The sequence below is a fragment of the Eretmochelys imbricata genome, chromosome 9 (genome assembly GCF_965152235.1).
Source record: "Eretmochelys imbricata isolate rEreImb1 chromosome 9, rEreImb1.hap1, whole genome shotgun sequence".
Lineage (NCBI taxonomy): Eukaryota > Metazoa > Chordata > Testudines > Cheloniidae > Eretmochelys > Eretmochelys imbricata.
The window spans coordinates 57,792,136-57,809,448 of NC_135580.1; the positions used below are offsets into that span (position 1 = coordinate 57,792,136).

The 17,313-nt window shown below is 43.7% G+C and overlaps 1 protein-coding gene across 2 annotated transcripts in view; it reads left to right on the forward strand.

The window, feature by feature from the left end:
* Positions 1 to 17,313, forward strand: part of TMLHE (trimethyllysine hydroxylase, epsilon) — a 45,307-nt gene that overhangs the window by 13,243 nt on the left and 14,751 nt on the right. Inside the window, exons 1-3 of one of the 2 annotated variants that reach the window (XM_077826543.1) lie at positions 10,086 to 10,156; positions 11,889 to 12,070; positions 16,064 to 16,240. In XM_077826543.1, coding sequence (XP_077682669.1) covers positions 11,890 to 12,070; positions 16,064 to 16,240 — 358 coding nt within the window. In that variant the 5' untranslated portion in view covers positions 10,086 to 10,156; position 11,889. Of the gene's footprint in view, positions 1 to 10,085; positions 10,157 to 11,888; positions 12,071 to 16,063; positions 16,241 to 17,313 lie in introns of those variants that run through there. The other variant, XM_077826541.1, reaches the window with a different exon arrangement.

The window sequence follows — 17,313 nt, forward strand, 5'->3', positions numbered from 1 at the left end:
CTCTTCAGGGACCCTTCTCATGAGCCTCTGCTAGAGCAGAAGGTGCAGTCCCTCCTTTGAATGGAGCTATGGAAGAGGTTCCACATCAGCTAAGAGGAAAGAGGTTCTATTCCAGTTACTTCCTGATTCCCAAAGCCAAGGGAGGCCTGAGGCCGAGCCTAGACCTGCACAAACTCAATCGTTACCTCAAAAAGCTAACATTCTGGATGATCTCTTTGGCATTCATCATTCTGTTGCTGGATCCAGGGGACTGGTATGCTGCCCTCGATTTGAAAGACTAATATTTTCATATTTCAATATTCCAAGGTCACAGATGAATCCTGAGGTTTGTGGTGAATCAGGGGCATTATCACTTCACTGGCCTCCCGTTTGGCCTTTCAACTGCCTGGCAGGTCTTTACCAAATGTATGGCAGTGGTAGCAGCATTCCTAAGGAAAAGAGGATTGCATGTCTTCTCGTACCTGGACAACTGGCTCATCAAAGGCTGGCCCCAGCACAAGTACAGCCTGACATTGCCCTTATACAGTCAACCTTCTGGGACCTGGGCCTTGTGATAAACATACAGAAGTCAACTCTAACACCTGTTCAAAGAATAGAGTTCATCGGGGCTCTTCTCGACTGGACGTTGACAAAGGCCTGTCTCCCAGATGAATGTTTCCAGTCAATTCAGTCGTTAATATGCTCCCTTCAGTCCCACCCCATCACAATAGTCAGACTGTGCTTAAGCCTTCTCGGTCACATGGCTTCCTGCACATATGTAATGCAGCACACAAGGCTGAGACTCGGACCTCTCCAGGCTTGGCTGAGCTCGGTGTACTCCCTGTCCAGGCACCATCTGGACAGGATCCTCACTGTGCCGCCTCAGTCCTTGACTCCCTGAAGTGGTGGCTGGACCCCAGAGTATTATGCAAGGGAGTACCCTTCACAAGGCCCCAACCATCTGCACATCCAGTCTCTGACACCTCAGCGCTAGGTTGGGGAGCCCATCTACGTCATCTCAGAACACAAGGTCTATGGTCACAGGAGGAGCTATTGCTCCATATCAATATCAGGGAACTCAGGGCGGTCTGTCTAGCTTGCCAGGCATTCCTGCCCCATATTACAAACAAGACCGTTTCGGTTCTCACGGACAGTATGTCAGCCATGTATTACATCAACAGGCAAGATGGGGCCTGTTAATCCCCTCTGAGTCGGGAGGCAATCAGTCTATGGGATTTCTGCAGCATTCATGCAATCGAGTTGTAGGCTTCTTATCTGCCAGGGGTACAGAACCACCTCGCAGATCACCTCAGCAGGTTCTTTTCCGCTCACCATGAGTGGTCCCTTCACCCGAATGTCGCATGGGACATCTTCCACAGGTTGGGTTATTTCCAGATAGATCCGTTTGCTAAACATGCCCACAGGAAGTGTCAACAGTTCTGCTCCGTGAGGGGTCACAGCCCAGAATCCATCACAGATGCCTTCCTGCTGACATGGTCTGTGTTATGCCTTTCTGCCCATTTCACTGATTCACAAGATGCTGACAAAGATCAGAGAGGAGCAGGCCCGAGACATCCTAATAGCTCCAGCTTGGCCCAGGCAGCATTGGTACACAATGCTAGTTCAACTGTCCATGGAGACATCGGTCACACTTCTGCTCCACCCAGACCTGACTTCTCAGGACCACAGGTGTCTGTCTGCTCCACCCGAACCTTGGCTCCTTGCATCTGAAAGCATGGAGTCTTCATGGAAAAATCCTGATGAGCGAGCCTTTTCGGAGCAGGTCTATAAAATCCTCCTAGGCAGCAGGAAACCCTCTACGAGGGAAGCTTATTGCACCAAGTGGAAGCGTTTCTCCTTTTGGTTTTCACAACGTGGAATGTCACTTCTGGAAACCCTCTTACAACTCATCTTAGACTATCTTCTATCCCTGAAGGAGCAGGGCTTGGCTCTCTCCTTGATCAAGTTCCACCTGGCAGCCATCTCCACATTCCATCTGAAGATAGGCAATAGATGGATCTTTTCTCATAAAATGGTAATCTGCTTCCTTAAAGGCCTGGAGAGGATATTCCCTCAAATGAGGAAGCCAGTCCCTCCATGGGATTTGAATCTTGTCCTTTCAAAATTGATGGGATCACCCTTCGAGCCACTAGCAACATGTTCACTACTTCACCTTTCATGGAAAGTAGTCTTTCTAGAGGCAATCATATTGGCCAGGAAGGGGTCAGAGAGCCGAGCCCTCACTGCAGAACCTCCTTATACAATCTTCTCTATGGACAAGGTGCAGTTACGTGCACACCTGAGCTTCCTTCCTAAGGTGGTGTCCCAGTTTCACTGCAACCAACCCATATTTTTGCCTTTTTTAAAGCCTAAACCGCATGTTAATGTGGAGGAACAATGCTTGCACTCTCTGGATGTTAGGCGGGCTTTGGCGTTCTATATTGAAAGGACCAAGCCATTCCACCAAAACCCAAAACCCTATTCATAGTGATAGCTAAAAGGTCTTCCCATTTCCATTCAGAGGATCTCGTCATGGGTAACATCTTGTATCAAAACTTGCTTTGACCACACAGTCCTTCCCCCTCCGCCAAACTTCACAGCTCATTCAGCAAGGTGTCAGGCCTCATCAGCAGCCTTTCTGACTCAGGTCCCCATTCAGGATATCTGCAGAGCAGTAACCTGGTCCTCAGTACATACGTTTTCAGCTCATTATGCCATTACTCATGGGATGATGCTGGAGTAAGCCGTAGTCTACAGAGACAACATCATATACTTTTCCACATCCCCTAAGCAATCATTTGGCTGATAGTCTGGAAATTGCTAGTGTTCTAAGGATTAAAAATCCTCCAGTGAATCAATCCCAATTTAAACCAGAAGCAGATTCTTTGTTTCAGCAACCTCTTTCCACACCTAAACCAAATTTGTGTACCAAATTGTGTACCAGAATAGTACTACAGTCGGCTTGCCCCTGAACGCCGAGCCCGCCTCCTGTGCTACAGCTTGTGAGTCACCTAAATCAGAGTAGACATGTGCAAACACTCAAAGAAGAAAAAATTCTTACTAACTTTTCTGTAACTATTTTTCTTCGAGATGTGTTGCACATGTCCATTCCAAAACCCATCCACTGGCCCCACTCTCGGAGTCGTTGGTAAGAAGAAACTGAGGAGTGAAGGCTCGGCGGGGCCCCCTTATACCAGCGCTATGAGTGCGCAGCACGAGGGGGCTCTGGAGCCAAGCCAACGGATACCACTAGGGGAAAAATTTCCAACAGCTGTGCTCGGGGCGTGCACATACCTAAATTGGAATGGACATGTGCAACACATCTCGAAGAACAACAGTTACGGAAAGGTTAGTAACTGTTTTTTCCCCCTGTTCCAGCTCCAGTCGTCTTGTGTGTAGACTTCAATTTCTGTAGTAAAACTGCTTTCCCAAAGTGTAAGAGCAGCTATCTTAGTGCTTTATTACTGCTCTAAAGTTATTGGAGAAACATTCCAAGTACTGTCTTGCTTAGAGACTAGTGTGGTGTGTTGTAATTTTTGTATAACTGGTTCTGTGAACTCGTGAAAAGGTTGGAGGGATGAGAGAGAATGGTTGACCTCTTTCTATCTCCTGCCCTTTCAGGTGCTTTTACACAGTGTTGCTGCTTTAGATGGACTAAACTGTCAAAACTAGATTTATATGTTTTGCCCTGATGTCCTGTACCCCATTTACTTTACTAAACTTTAGGGTGGGAGAGGGAGCTGACCTTTGAACTATCTGATTGATAGACCACCTGAATCCAGACAAGGCTACTTTCCAAGTTTGAATGATAGCACACTTGGTACACAAATTTGGTTTAGGTGTAGAAAGAGGTTGCTGAAACAATCTGCTTCTGGTTTAAATTGGGATTGATTCACTGGAGGATTTTTAATCCTTAGAACACGAGCAATTTCCAGACTATCAGCCAAACGATTGCTTAGGGGATGTGGAAAAGTATGTGATGTTGTCTCTGTAGACTACGGCTTACTCCAGCATCATCCCACGTTGCTTAGATCAAAAGTACATTATCCTGGTCTTCTGTTCTTAATATCTGTTTAAAAGATTCCTTAAAATGAAAGAATGACATTCAGTGGACGTGAAAGGGAGGCTCAGCCTGTTCTCTGGGTGATAGACTGTGGTGGAGAGATGTGTGGGAAAAGGATGGCTTGACCTTTTTTTCCAGTAAAAGCCATGACTTTTTGGCAACAATTGCTTAGATGATGCTGTTTGGTTAGTTAGCCATAACAGGCTATGTGGACAGGAGTGCCAGCCGTTAGGGAGGGAGCTGAACTCTCAAAAGACTTTTGGCAGCTGCCTGATAAAATCTGTTTTATCTAAACAACCGATTTGCACAGGATGCATGTGTGTTGCCCTACTGTCAGTCAGATCTACGGAGAGGCCGGCTGTCTACATGGGTTCAGTGGAGTGGAGAGGCCTTTTCCCACTCAATGCTATCATCTCTTCACCCACTGGGGACAATGTAATCTAATACTTAGCACTTACATAGCATTTAACATCTTCAACATGTTGTACAAACTTTAATCCTGCCAGCACCTTTAAAAATTAGGTAAATATTATTGTCCCTGTTTACAGAAGGGAAAGCTGAAACAGAGATGTCAAGTGTTGTGTCCACAGTTCCAGCCTCAAACTTAGTTCGCTAGAATATGCTTCCACTAGATTACATATGAGCTCTCTACTAGTTATACATTGATTCTAGTCCAGTAGGGTGTCTAATTATTAACTCTTCTGGCTACAACAAAATAACTTCTATGACAGCATGCAGAGTTTTAAAATATTTGGGGTATTTTACTTGCTTCTTTTAACCAAACCCTGAGTATATGTTGATGTGTGCTATAAAACTTCAGTGCTGAAGACACTTTAGCTTTATAAGAAAGTTAAATATTTTCCTTTGTAGAAGAAATAATGGAAAAAACCACACATATAAACTAGGCAAGAATTTTCAGCTTGTTGGATCTGCTCTGATTTGCATTTGTCAAAATGCCCTGGACCCAGATAAATTTTGGCCCTGTCTTCACTACAGTTCAAACCCATGTTAGTGTAATTTTGTCTAATATGGTTTGACCCAAAGTTCACAGCGGGATTATTACTTCAAATTTTATTAATCTGTGAATTATAATAAGTTTCTCTATGCTTCTGTCAATGGTCATTCATTAAGGGGGAGGGCACTGTTTTTACCTCTTCTCTAGCAGGTGGCAGTACACCTCTGACATGTTGAGAGCTAGCTTTCCTGCATTTAGCCCAGGATTAATTAGTGTCAGAGTACAGACCCAGCAAAAATAGAACCATGTTAAATTGGACCATTTGAATGAAGTAAGTACTATCGTAAATGTGATCATGTGTGGGGGAGATAAAAAAGAAGGTTGGTTAGTCTGCTGGAAAAGAGAATTACAGAAAGAATAATGTGCTATGGTCTTTAAAAAGAAGCAGATGAAAGTCTTGATGCAAATGAGTTAAGAGTTGGCAGATTTCAATACAATTACTGCAAGGTGGGTCTTGTCTCAAGCAGTCAGCGTTAAACACCAGGTATTTGTCTTATGGCTTTCATTTCGAGCAAAATTAATTGCAGAGCCGACATTGTCTCCTGATGTCTTTATTAACTACTTAACTGTTGACATAACCTTAATTGTGGAGGAAAGGGGAGTGGGGATTTGTCATAGCAGAGATCCAGTGTGGGAAAACTGCCTGTTGCTGCAGTGTAGTGCAGTAAATCCGGAAGATTGTTTCTTGGCAGAGAAAATAATTCAGGTTGATACAAGAGTGTAATCCACTACTTGTGTTGTTTTTTTTTTTTTATAAGTGGTACTTGTGCTGTGTAACATGTGCTCCATAAATAGTTAAAACTGCTGCTATGTTACTATAGGAAATGCATTATGAGCATGCATGTAATTTTAGACACCCATTATCACTGGGTTTTATGTACCTATCGATTATTTCACTTGGTTTATGATTGGACTTTCAGTGCTTGATATAGTTTTAATAACTCTCTCATTTACCCCTGGCACTGAATGGTAACCTTCCCAAGGGAGGCATCTCCTCCCTGTTTAATCAGTATTCTCTTCACAAAGGTTATCTTAACTCTAGCAGTGTGGCCTCATGATGGTTGGTTGCATTTTCTAAAGCAGCATAGAAATTCTAGATTAAAGATGCAACTGTCTCTTCAGGCAACCAGCAGCAAATGTTTATCCCGGCTGAGACTTGCAGACAATATACATTTTTCTCAGGCTGCTTAGGGGGAACAGTGTGCAATTTTTTTTTTTTTTAATGCTAATGTTTTTGAGGGTTGGTTGCAATACTGAAATTCTGCCCTATTTCCTACATTACCAAGTCATTAATTGGAAACATTTGGTTTTAGTTCAAAGCTTGTAAGAAAATAAAGGATTAATCAAAGGAAGAGTAAATATGAGCCATTCAGCATTTGATGAAAAACTTTTTTTAAAAAGCCAAATTAGAACAAGAGTTTGCAGCCTCATTGATTACAAGTAAATGTTGTTGTTGTTAAACAGTGCTGTTAATCCAGCACTGGACTATGACATACTCTTTCCCAGGTAGTGGAAGGCATAATGTGGGGTTTTGTGGGATGATAATGATCTGCTTGCTAAAATCTAGATGGAGACCATAGATTCATTTAATGCTCTACCAAAAAAAAAAAATTAAATCAATACAAGGATTTTTTTTTTAATACTTTTGGATCCTAACTAACTTCCTTTGCTCAATATTTTTCTTTCCTGAAAATGGGAACTGAAAGGACTTTAATAAATGAACTGAAAGGCCATCTGATTTCATTCACTGTAAGTTCCTCTTGTATCCTCTGCAGAGATACTATTTTGTTACTTGCAGCTCTAGTCCCTATGCCTCCTATAGCAACAAATGGGGTTTTTTACTCTTTCTCCAGAAGGCTGTGCTATGGTGTTTTTTCTTAAATAACCATACCGGCACCACTGCTTAAATTTTCCACCCTTTTGCATTCCCTTCCCTAGTAGTCTCTCTCCCTCCCACCCCTATACTCTTTGTCTTGAGTTAAGATTCTATTGACATGTTTATATCTTTCTCACTCCTGTTGTTCTTGGCCTTTTGCATAAATAGCGTAAAACAGTGTCTTAAGTTCTCTGTGTACAACTCTATCCTGCCCTGATAGAGGGATGGGCTTGATGATCCAATACATCTTTTCCGTCTCAAAGTCCTCTGATCATTTGGATTCAGACTGAGATGGTTTAGCTGCTTCTTCCGCGTGCCCACTTGTTGTTGAATCTTAAGGGACTTCGTCTTGGTACCTCAAGCCATTGCACTTCTCTGCGTTGATAACTAGATCTGTCTGTAATGTGGACAACTTAAAGGTCAACAGTATAAAGGTAAGATGAATGCAAGAATATGTAGCTGTCTAAATGGCTAATTTTAATGAGGACAGGTCTAACTTGCTGCTTTCAGTCAGGATTCATTAAACTGGCACCCAATGTAAATGCTCTCCAGTATATGGATTTTTGGTTTCAGCTTCTCAAATTCTCCTTTTAGTTTTAATATCCGTAACTGAGACTTGAATGAAATACACTGAATGCACTTATTGCAGTGACTGACTCCTGCCAACAGAGCAGAAACACAGTATGATTCTGATTGGATTAGATAAGCAGATCAGAGTAACAGCCGTGTTAGTCTGTATTCGCAAAAAGAAAAGGAGTACTTGTGGCACCTTAGAGACTAACCAATTTATTTGAGCATAAGCTTTCGTGAGCTACATAAGCTTCGTGGGGTGGGAGGAGGTATTGTTTCATGGTCTCTGTGTATATGTCTTCTGTAGTTTCCACAGTATGCATCTGATGAAGTGAGCTGTAGCTCACGAAAGCTTATGCTCAAATAAATTGGTTAGTCTCTAAGGTGCCACAAGTACTCCTTTTCTATAAGCAGATCATTTACCCACTAAATGTTTTTATTCTCTGGCAACCTTTGATGTTGAAAGAGGAAGGAAATAAAAGGAGTGTGTGTGTGGAAGGAGATAACTACAGTTCAAGCTCCCAAAGGCAGAGGCTGTTTTCTTAAGAGGTTTGTAGCAGCAATCTTTCTATTCTGTGTTCTGTATGTAGAAATGTATATAAACCCTGTAGTTTTCTTTCAGCTAAACTTGTGGATGCTCCAAAAGCTGAAATGAACCACTGTGCTCTTCAATATATAGTATGAAAGGAGAGATTGTCATGAAATACCAAATGCATGGTATGGTGTTGGGCTAGACCAGGCTTTTTCTTAACCTGCTAGTTGAACTTCATCAAAGTCATTAGCTAAAATTAACCTTTTGACTGGCAGTCTGTAGTTTACAGCTCACCAAAATGAAAGTTCGTGTCGTCTTTGCAGGGTGTTTCAGAACTGAATGCATTTGGTCTTATTTACTTGACACTTAGTTTATCCTTACATTGGCTAGGTAGTTTTTGTCCCTCTTCTGTACTAGTTTATAACTGACAATTAATACAGAAGTGTGTCTCTCATCTAAAGAACCACCCATTTGTAATCTGAAGCAATCAAATTCTTGGTTAAGCTGCTTCTGTTAACCCTGTTTCATCCAAAACAGATCTAAGGAGCAAAAAAACTGTAGATTTTTTTTTTTAAAGCCAATATGAGAGTCTCAGGGATATCGTCTCGGGTTCAGTGTGTACATAGTATGTAATACAGTTTGGATTTGTAAATTGTATAAATGTCATAATTAACGGCTGAACTCAAGATAGCATCTTTTGAAGACTTGTTTGCTGTTTCATTATTGTAAAGGTTTTTCACCAGTTTTGGCTTATTCTCTTTTTAGGGTTGCTGATGATAGAAGTATGAAGTTTGTCCACAAAAATGAGTGACTGTTGCTGGCTAGAGCCAGACATAGTGGAAAAGCGGGGACTGTCCCCTTTCCTCAGCCAGCTCTGCCAGGGCACCTTATTCCTGAGCTGCAGCACTATGGCTTGCCATTCTGGCCCCAATTTCTCTTGAGCACCTACTGGACATTGTGTGGCTCTGTGAAGTGGATAATTAGGGACTAGAATGAGACCTGGCTAACTCACTTCCATGTGTAGCCATTGCACTATTTCAGATCTTGTTTAAACAAATGCTTAGTTTTCAGCAAGCTGGGGTGTTGGTCTACCTTGCACTAGCCTGCTGCGCACTAAGGGCTTGTCTACATTACCCGCTGGATCGATGGGCAGCGATTGATCCAACTGGGATCGATTTATCGTATCTAGTCTAGACGCGATAAATTCACCGACGAGTGCTCTCCGTCGACTCCGGTACTCCACCAGGGCGAGCGGCGCAGGCGGAGTTGACAGGTGAGCGTCAGCCATCGATTTACCGCAGTGAAGACACCTCAGTAAGTAGATCTAAATATGTCGACTTCAGCTACATTATTCACGTAGCTGAAGTTACATAACTTAGATCGCTTGCCCTCCCCTCCTTCCCCCCCAGTGTAGACCAGGCCAAACTGTCCATGTGAACCCTGCTGCCACTCTCTATAAGTCCCCTAGTGCATACTGATCTTCTCCCATATCAAAGCAGCATAAATTAAAGTGCACTATGAAACTGTTAGTGCATGGCAGCAGGGTCCGCGTGGACGCCTAGTGCATGGCAGCAGGGTCCGCGTGGACGCCTAGTGCATGACAGCAGACAGCCTACTTCAGGCTAGATTTACACTCCTTGCCACATACTAATGTTCATTTAGACAAGGCCTTCTTGTGGCATCTGGCTCTTAGGAATGTTGGGTACTTATTTGTTTCAATCCTATCTGATTCACTAATTAATTTTATGTAGGAGGGAGCAGTGTCAGATGGTCAGAGCAAGGGAGTTGGATTCAAAGGGCTCCTGGGTTGTAGTCTCTGCTTCACAGTGACCTGCTTGTGCCTCAGTTTCCCCAACTGTAAAATGGGAATACTTACCAACTTCCTAGAGGCAGGGGAAGCGTAGTTACTCATTTTTTATAAAGTACTTTGTGATCCTTGGATGAAAAGTATCCCAAGTGCAAATTATCTGACCCTCTCCCCCTTTTTTTTTAAAACTGCTGTACGTTGGACATCATTTAAAAACTTAACACTGGCCAGTCTGCTGTGATTTCCGAACCATGGTATCACCTAATACAGGAATGATGTAGGTGGTGACTTTGGTGCTAGGAGTGGTGGTGCATGTAAGTTTTCAATGTCTTTCATGCTTAGGCACTTACGGTGATAATTCAGCGCTTCAAAAGGGCTTGTCCCAAGCCACAGGCCTGTAAGGCAGCAGCATACTTTTCTCTTTTTCCTGCCTTCCTTCTGCCCCACCCTCTCCAATACGTTGAGCCAAAACACTTTGATTCTAAGCTGAAAGCAGATGATTAGCAAAACAGTCTGCTTGCTTGCAGCCTGTTTAAGAGGGATTATTAGGTTTTAGTAACCACCAGAATTAGCAACTTCCTGATTGTTGTTTCCTATTGTCTATGAATAATTTATGTACTGAGTTCAATTAATCGTTTTACTGATATTCTAACCTTAGAATTCTGTTATGTCTAATCTCAAACAACTTCCATTTTATAAAGGTCATTCTGTTTTCTATTATTCAGAGAGAGTAACCTAGTTACTTCCTCTGCTTAGCAGATAGGGTCTTGGACCCAGATCCTCAAAGATACTTAGGTGCCTAACTCCAGTAAGAGTTAGGTACCTACATACCTTTGAGGATCTGGGCTTTGGAAACTTGCAGCCGCTCTATTGCTGCTGTTCTTACCAGCACCTGGATATCCATGAACAAGTAAAGCCTTAAGTGGAGATGCTGGAAAAGAGATCAGGCTTGGTGTTCAGAAGAATAGAAAGGTATGGCGAATCAAAGCAGAGTTAGGGAAAACCTTCTTTTGTGATTGATAAAATGATGAAGGAAACACCCAAAATGACGACAAAAATGAAATAGATAAAAATCACTGTCTATATTCTCCATCTCCTGCTTGATGCAGTTATAATTTCCAAACATTCCTATATTTAATGTTATTGATCTAAAGCTGTTGATTAAAAGCAGGGTAAAGGGCTCCCAGATATCATTGTGATGGGTGCCCTGTCAGTGTTGTTATAACAGATGCGGATTCCTGCTGCCACCAAGACAGCTGGGTGGGTTCCGATTGAAGCTTAGAAACCTGCGTGGCTGTGCAGTAATTGAGAGAATATATTAGTAGTAGTATTCAAAGTTCAGCAATAAAGCTCCTTATTATAAAAACTTATTAATTAAAAACCTGAAGCATATTAAATTATTTTCATTGTACAACTGATGATGGCTAGGTAGATGGTGTGGAGCACGGGTCACTTGTTGATTTGAACTAGAGAACATGATGGATTCTATGTAACATGAAACAACTCGGTTTTACTTTGGGCACACTGCCAGGCTTCACCTAAACTTGCTCCTAATACTGTTACTTTCACCCACACTTGTCTTTCATCTAGCTGTTGTGTCTTGTCAGTAACATAGACTGTAAACTAAACTATTTTGGGTTGGCCCTATCTTTGACCTGATTGCCACCTCTGTAATAAAGATATTATTAGACTATTCTCAGTGGTAGAAGAGGACAGGACAAGGAGTAATGGTCTCAAGTTGCAGTGGGGGAGGTTTAGGTTGGATATTGGGAAAAACTTTTTCACTAGGAGGGTGGTGAAACACTAGAATGCGTTACCTAGGGAGGTGGTAGAATCTCCTTCCTTAGAAGTTTTTAAGGTCAGGCTTGACAAAGCCCTGGCTGGGATGATTTAATTGGGGATTGGTCCTGCTTTGAGCAGGGGGTTGGACTAGATGACCTCCTGAGGTCCCTTCCAACCCTGATATTCTATGATTCTATGATAAGTAGTAACATAGAACCAGCCACAGTAACACTGGTCTCTCTCCTTCCTCTTGAATTTCCCCAGTATGTGGTGCCATAGATTGACACATCTATTCTCCAGCACCCAGTGCCTGCTGAATAGAGGCAGTGGACACCAAATATCATGGCAGCCCCGTTACAGAAAGAGCCTCCCTGCTGTATCCCGTTGGCACCATATGGCCCCTGCATCTCTGAACTGTGCCTGGCAATTACATGGTGATCATTTAGGTAAGGGGAGAGAGTGTGTATGCGTGCATGTGTGTTGGTGTGTGTCCACCTCTCTAGCTTGGGTGGGGTGGGAGGCAGCCTTTTCTGATTGTGCTTTACAGTGGTGGTGCTCTTTCAGTCAAGTCACTCTTGATTTCCACTAGAGTCAGACCCCAGCCCTCTTACTATATGGTTTAGAGGTTTGGTTTGGTATTTTCAGGTACGTAGGGGACCAGGTCATCTCCATGCCCTAACGGTTTTGCGGCAGCCCAATCTAGCAGGCTAAGGCAGAGTTCTAATCCCATCTCAGCCTTGACTTGCTGCATGGCTTTGAAACTGGGAGGAGAGGTAGATACGCTGGAGGGTGGTAGGGATAGGATACAGAGGGCCCTAGACAAATTAGAGCATTGGGCCAAAAGAAATCTGATGAGGTTCAACAAGGACAAGTGCACTTAGGACGGAAGAATCCGATGCACCGCTACAGACTAGGGACCAAATGGATAGGCAGCAGTTCTGCAGAAAAGGACCTAGGGGTTACAGTGGATGAGAAGCTGGATATGAGTCAACAGTGTACCCTTGTTGCCAAGAAGGCCAATGGCATTTTGGGATGTATAGGTAGGGGCATTGCCAGCAGATCGAGGGACGTGATCGTTCCCCTCTATTCGACATTGGTGAGGCCTCATCTGGAGTACTGTGTCCAGTTTTGGGCCCCACACCGCAAGAAGGATGTGGAAAAATTGGAAAGCGTCCAGCGGAGGGCAACAAAAATGATTAGGGGACTGGAGCACATGACTTATGAGGAGAGGCTGAGGGAACTGGGATTGTTTAGTCTGCAGAAGAGAAGAATGAGGGGGGATTTGATAGCTGCTTTCAACTACCTGAAAGGGGATTCCAAAGAGGATGGCTCTAGACTGTTCTCAGTAGTAGCAGATGACAGAACGAGGAGTAATGGTCTCAGGTTGCAATGGGGGAGGTTTAGATTGGATATTAGGAAAAACTTTTTCACTAGGAGGGATGGTGAAACACTGGAATGCGTTACCTAGGGAGGTGGTGGAATCTCCTTCCCTAGAAGTTTTTAAGGTCAGGCTTGACAAAGCCCTGGCTGGGATGATTTAGTTGGGGATTGGTCCTGCTTTGAGCAGGGGGTTGGACTAGATGACCTCCTGAGGTCCTTTCTAACCCTGATATTCTATGATTCTATGAATCCACTTCACCCCCTTGTCAGACAGAGAAACAGACCGGTAAGGCAGCTGACAGACCAGTTAATGACCCCCTAATAGCTCCAGTGTTTAAATGATACCTGATACTTCTTAGCTAATTTCTGCTCTATATGTTACCTGAAGGCAATTCACTATTGATGTGTAGCCTTTCAGCGCAGCTCATGTGGACACATACAGTCACCATGTCAAGATATACCTTGGACATATCAAATGAGTAGGGCCCTACCAAATTCATGGTCCATTTTGGTCAATTTTACAGTCATAGGGTTTTAAAAATAGTAAATTTCATTATTTCAGCTCATGAAATTTCAGATTTAAATGTGTTGTAGCTGTAGGGATCCTGACCCAAAAAGGAGTTGTGGGGTGGTTGCAAGGGGTTTTGTAGGGGAAGTTGCGGTACTCCTAACCTTACTTCTGCGCTGCTGCAGGCAGCAGCGCTGCCTTCAGAGCTGGGCAGCCGGAGAGTGGTGGTTTCTGGCCAGGAGTTCAGTTCTGAAGGCAGAACCGCCGTCAGCAGCAGCGCAGAAGTAAGGATTGTTAGGGGGCTTATTCCTTCACCCACTTACTTCCCTGGTCCTTCTTGCATGAACAGAGAGCAACAATACCCGAAGTCCAAAGGTGCAAACAATTCGATGTTTATTGGGGTGAACTTCCAGCAAGCATGATTCCAGTTTCCTTCCTTAGCGTCCCTCTTCCCAGCTCTGACACCACAGAGCCTTACACCTGTGTCCTTGTTCCCATTCCTGCCCTTAACCAAACATGATTCCAATTTCCCCAGCCCCATTCCCTGTTCCCATTTCCCCTCCCCACACCCACCCACTCACTTCCTGATTGATTGCAGGCTATATAGTAAAACTTGAGTTCTGCTTTGCTATACCTTAACCAATCATTTTCCTGAAATTTAACTAACCAATCCTAACATATTGTAACATGATTATGCAACCAATTATATCCCACCACCTTAATTAGTTTACACCCAGCAAAATTAATTATACAGCAGACAGGAACAATCACAGAACCAGACAGAGATTATACAGACAAACAATAGCAAAGTGGGAACTATAATGACAAAACAATACAGAAGTGAGGATTTCACATCCCAGCTGTTGATAAGTGAGTTCTTGCCAGACAGAATGCTATCAAACTAAGTTTCCTTTTACATTTTCTAGGCACTTCCCTTTCTCTGGAGGTGATAGGCACTATCAGGACAGGATTGTATTCCTAACAGCCCAATAGCACCTTCTTTCAATGTGACTAGTTTGGTGGCATACTATGGCATTGCCATCCTTACTTCTGCAGTGCTGGGCCTTCAGTCAGCAGCCGCCACTCTCTGGCCACCCACCTCTGAAGGCAGCCACTCAGAAGTAAGGGTGGCGTGGTATGGTATTGCTACACTTACTTCTATACTGCTGCTGGCGGGGTGCTGTCTTCAGAGCTGGGCACTTGCCAACAGCCGCCGCTCTCCAGCCGCCCAGCTCTGAAGGCAGTACAGAAGTGAGAATGGCAATACCAACCTCCCAAAATAACCTGGCAACCCCCTTGGCAAGTCCCTTTTGGGTCAGGACTCCTAATTTGAGAAATGTTGGACTCCCCCATGAAATCTGTATAGTACAGGGTAAAAGCAAACACAAGACCAGACTTCAAGTTGGGGGAGACCGGATTTCAGGGTCCATGAAGCGTTTTTCATGGCCGTGAATTTGGTAGGGCACTACAAATGAGGCTAGTTTAGGGGACCTTTGTATTTGAAAGCATCTCTTTTAAGTATGTAATTAAAGGAAGTTGCCCAGTATTTAAGATACTTTGGTCCAAAGGATGATGCAATGCCGAATTGCATATGGATCTGGATACTTGGATTTCAAAAGCCAAGCTGGACTAGAGGGGGAGGGACTCTCCTCTTACACAAAGACATTCTTAGAGATATCAAAGCTGGATAAGACAGTTTTAATCCGTTTGGGGATGGGAGAAAGGCAAAAGCGCCCTGCCATGCTGTAGGTCAAGGAATATTTCAGTGTCAAGCTTAGTGCCAGTGCAGTGGTGGTTTCCACTGTATTCAGATTGGCCTGTTGATTTATACCTATCCTATTTGGCTGGACTTTTTCCTCTTTCTGTGTTTCTATACAGTTGCCCATTAGCAATATGGTTTCAGCCATACTGAAGGAAGCATCTGATCTCGGACAGTTGCCTGCAAAGGGAATGGTCTGGTCTGTCAAGGAATAGGGAAGAAAGGAATAAGTAACTGCCTAGGTGCATGGCTACGGCTGCAGTCTTCCTTCCCAACAGTGTCACAGGAGGGGACTTTTGTGGTCTCCATGAGAATCGAACAATCTATAGAATACTAGGCCCTGGTTAAAACAACACTTGCCTAATATTCACAACACTCCTTGGAGGTAGATAGTGTGTGTGTGCAGTGGTTTGAGGGTAAATACTAATAGACTTCGTAGTTGCTGCAAGTGGGCTTATATAGGTGGGGTTCTTAGCCTTTTGGGGTACATCTCTACTGCAGCTGGGAGGTGTAATTCCCAGTTTAGGTGGACATAAATATGCTAGCTCTGATCAAGCTAGCATACTAAAAATAGCAGTGTGGCCACAACAGCTCAGGCTAGCCGCCCAAGTCTGAAATCCTTGATATGTACTTGGGCCGCTGCAGCCACACTGCTATTTTTGGTGTGCTAGCTCGCACAGCGCTTACATGTATGTCTAGCTAAGTGGGGATTACACCTCCCAGCTGCAGTGAAGTTAAAACCAAGGGTTGTCTAATTTGACCAAGGACTCTTTTAACTATCTATTTCCCCAGAGCTCAGGTACGCAGAGACCCTGATGCGCTTTGATTATGTGTGGCTGCGTGATCACTGCCGTTCCGCATCCTGCTACAACACCAAGACTAACCAGCGCAGCCTAGACACAGCTAGCGTGGATCTATGCATCAAACCAAAGACTGTCCGAGTGGATGAGACCACGCTCTTTCTAACATGTAAGTCAAGGGAGTCTGCACTAAATGTTATGAAGGGGCCTAGCTGCAGCCGAGGTAAACATTGAAGAGTGTCATTCTGCGAGATGTCCCTAGGTGCTTTCTACAATCCACACATGCCTTAAATCATTTCCAGGGTTGTGTTGCTTTTAACTGAAAAGAAAACTGTCAGTGTGTCTAAAAAGCTGTTTCTCACTGGAGATCTGAAACTTGGGGCTTGTCTGCATGGGGAAATTTACTGGCATAGCTATATACTGCAATAGTCATAGGGTATGTCTACACTACGAAATTAGGTCGAATTTATAGAAGTCGGTTTTTTAGAAATCGTTTTTATATAGTCGATTGTGTGTGTCCCCACACAAAATCTCCTAAGTGCATTAACTCGGCGGAGTGCTTCCACAGTACCGAGGCTAGCGTCGACTTCCGGAGTGTTGCACTGTGGGTAGCGGCAGAGCTGTGCTGCTGTAAGGTCTTCCGTGTAACCGCTCTTTGCCGGCAGGAGAGAGCTGTACTCGCAGAAAAACACAACCACCCCCAACGAGCAGCTGTAGCTTTGTCGGCAGGAGAACATCTCCCATCGACAAAGTGCTGTCCACACCAGTGCTTTTCATCGGTAAAACTTTTGTCAGTCAGTTGGATGGCTTTTCTTTTTTTTTTCCCACACCCCTGACTGACAGAAGTTTTACCGACAAAAGTGCAGTGTAGACCTAGCCATAGTAAGTGTGTCCACACAGGGATTTTAGCACTATAACTCTAGTGGTAAGCTTCTCTGTTTTAGACACAGTCTCATTATTTTGCATCTTTTTGCATGCATGCTGACAGTTTGTTACACAGTGGTTTGTGAGAACTGCTGATTTAGTCTTTAAGAAACAATATCAATTAGAAACCTAGTGTATTTCAGAAACGTTTCAAAATAGCTTCAGGTCCCACACATTACCTCAGTTCCCTGCCTATTCCTGTGATTGAGAGGCATGTTTTTTCCACTATATACTGTTGCTTTCCCCTGTTGGTTGTGTTAAAAGACCCACACAAATGCGGAAACATTTCAGCTTGACAGCACTTTGTGTGTAGTCATT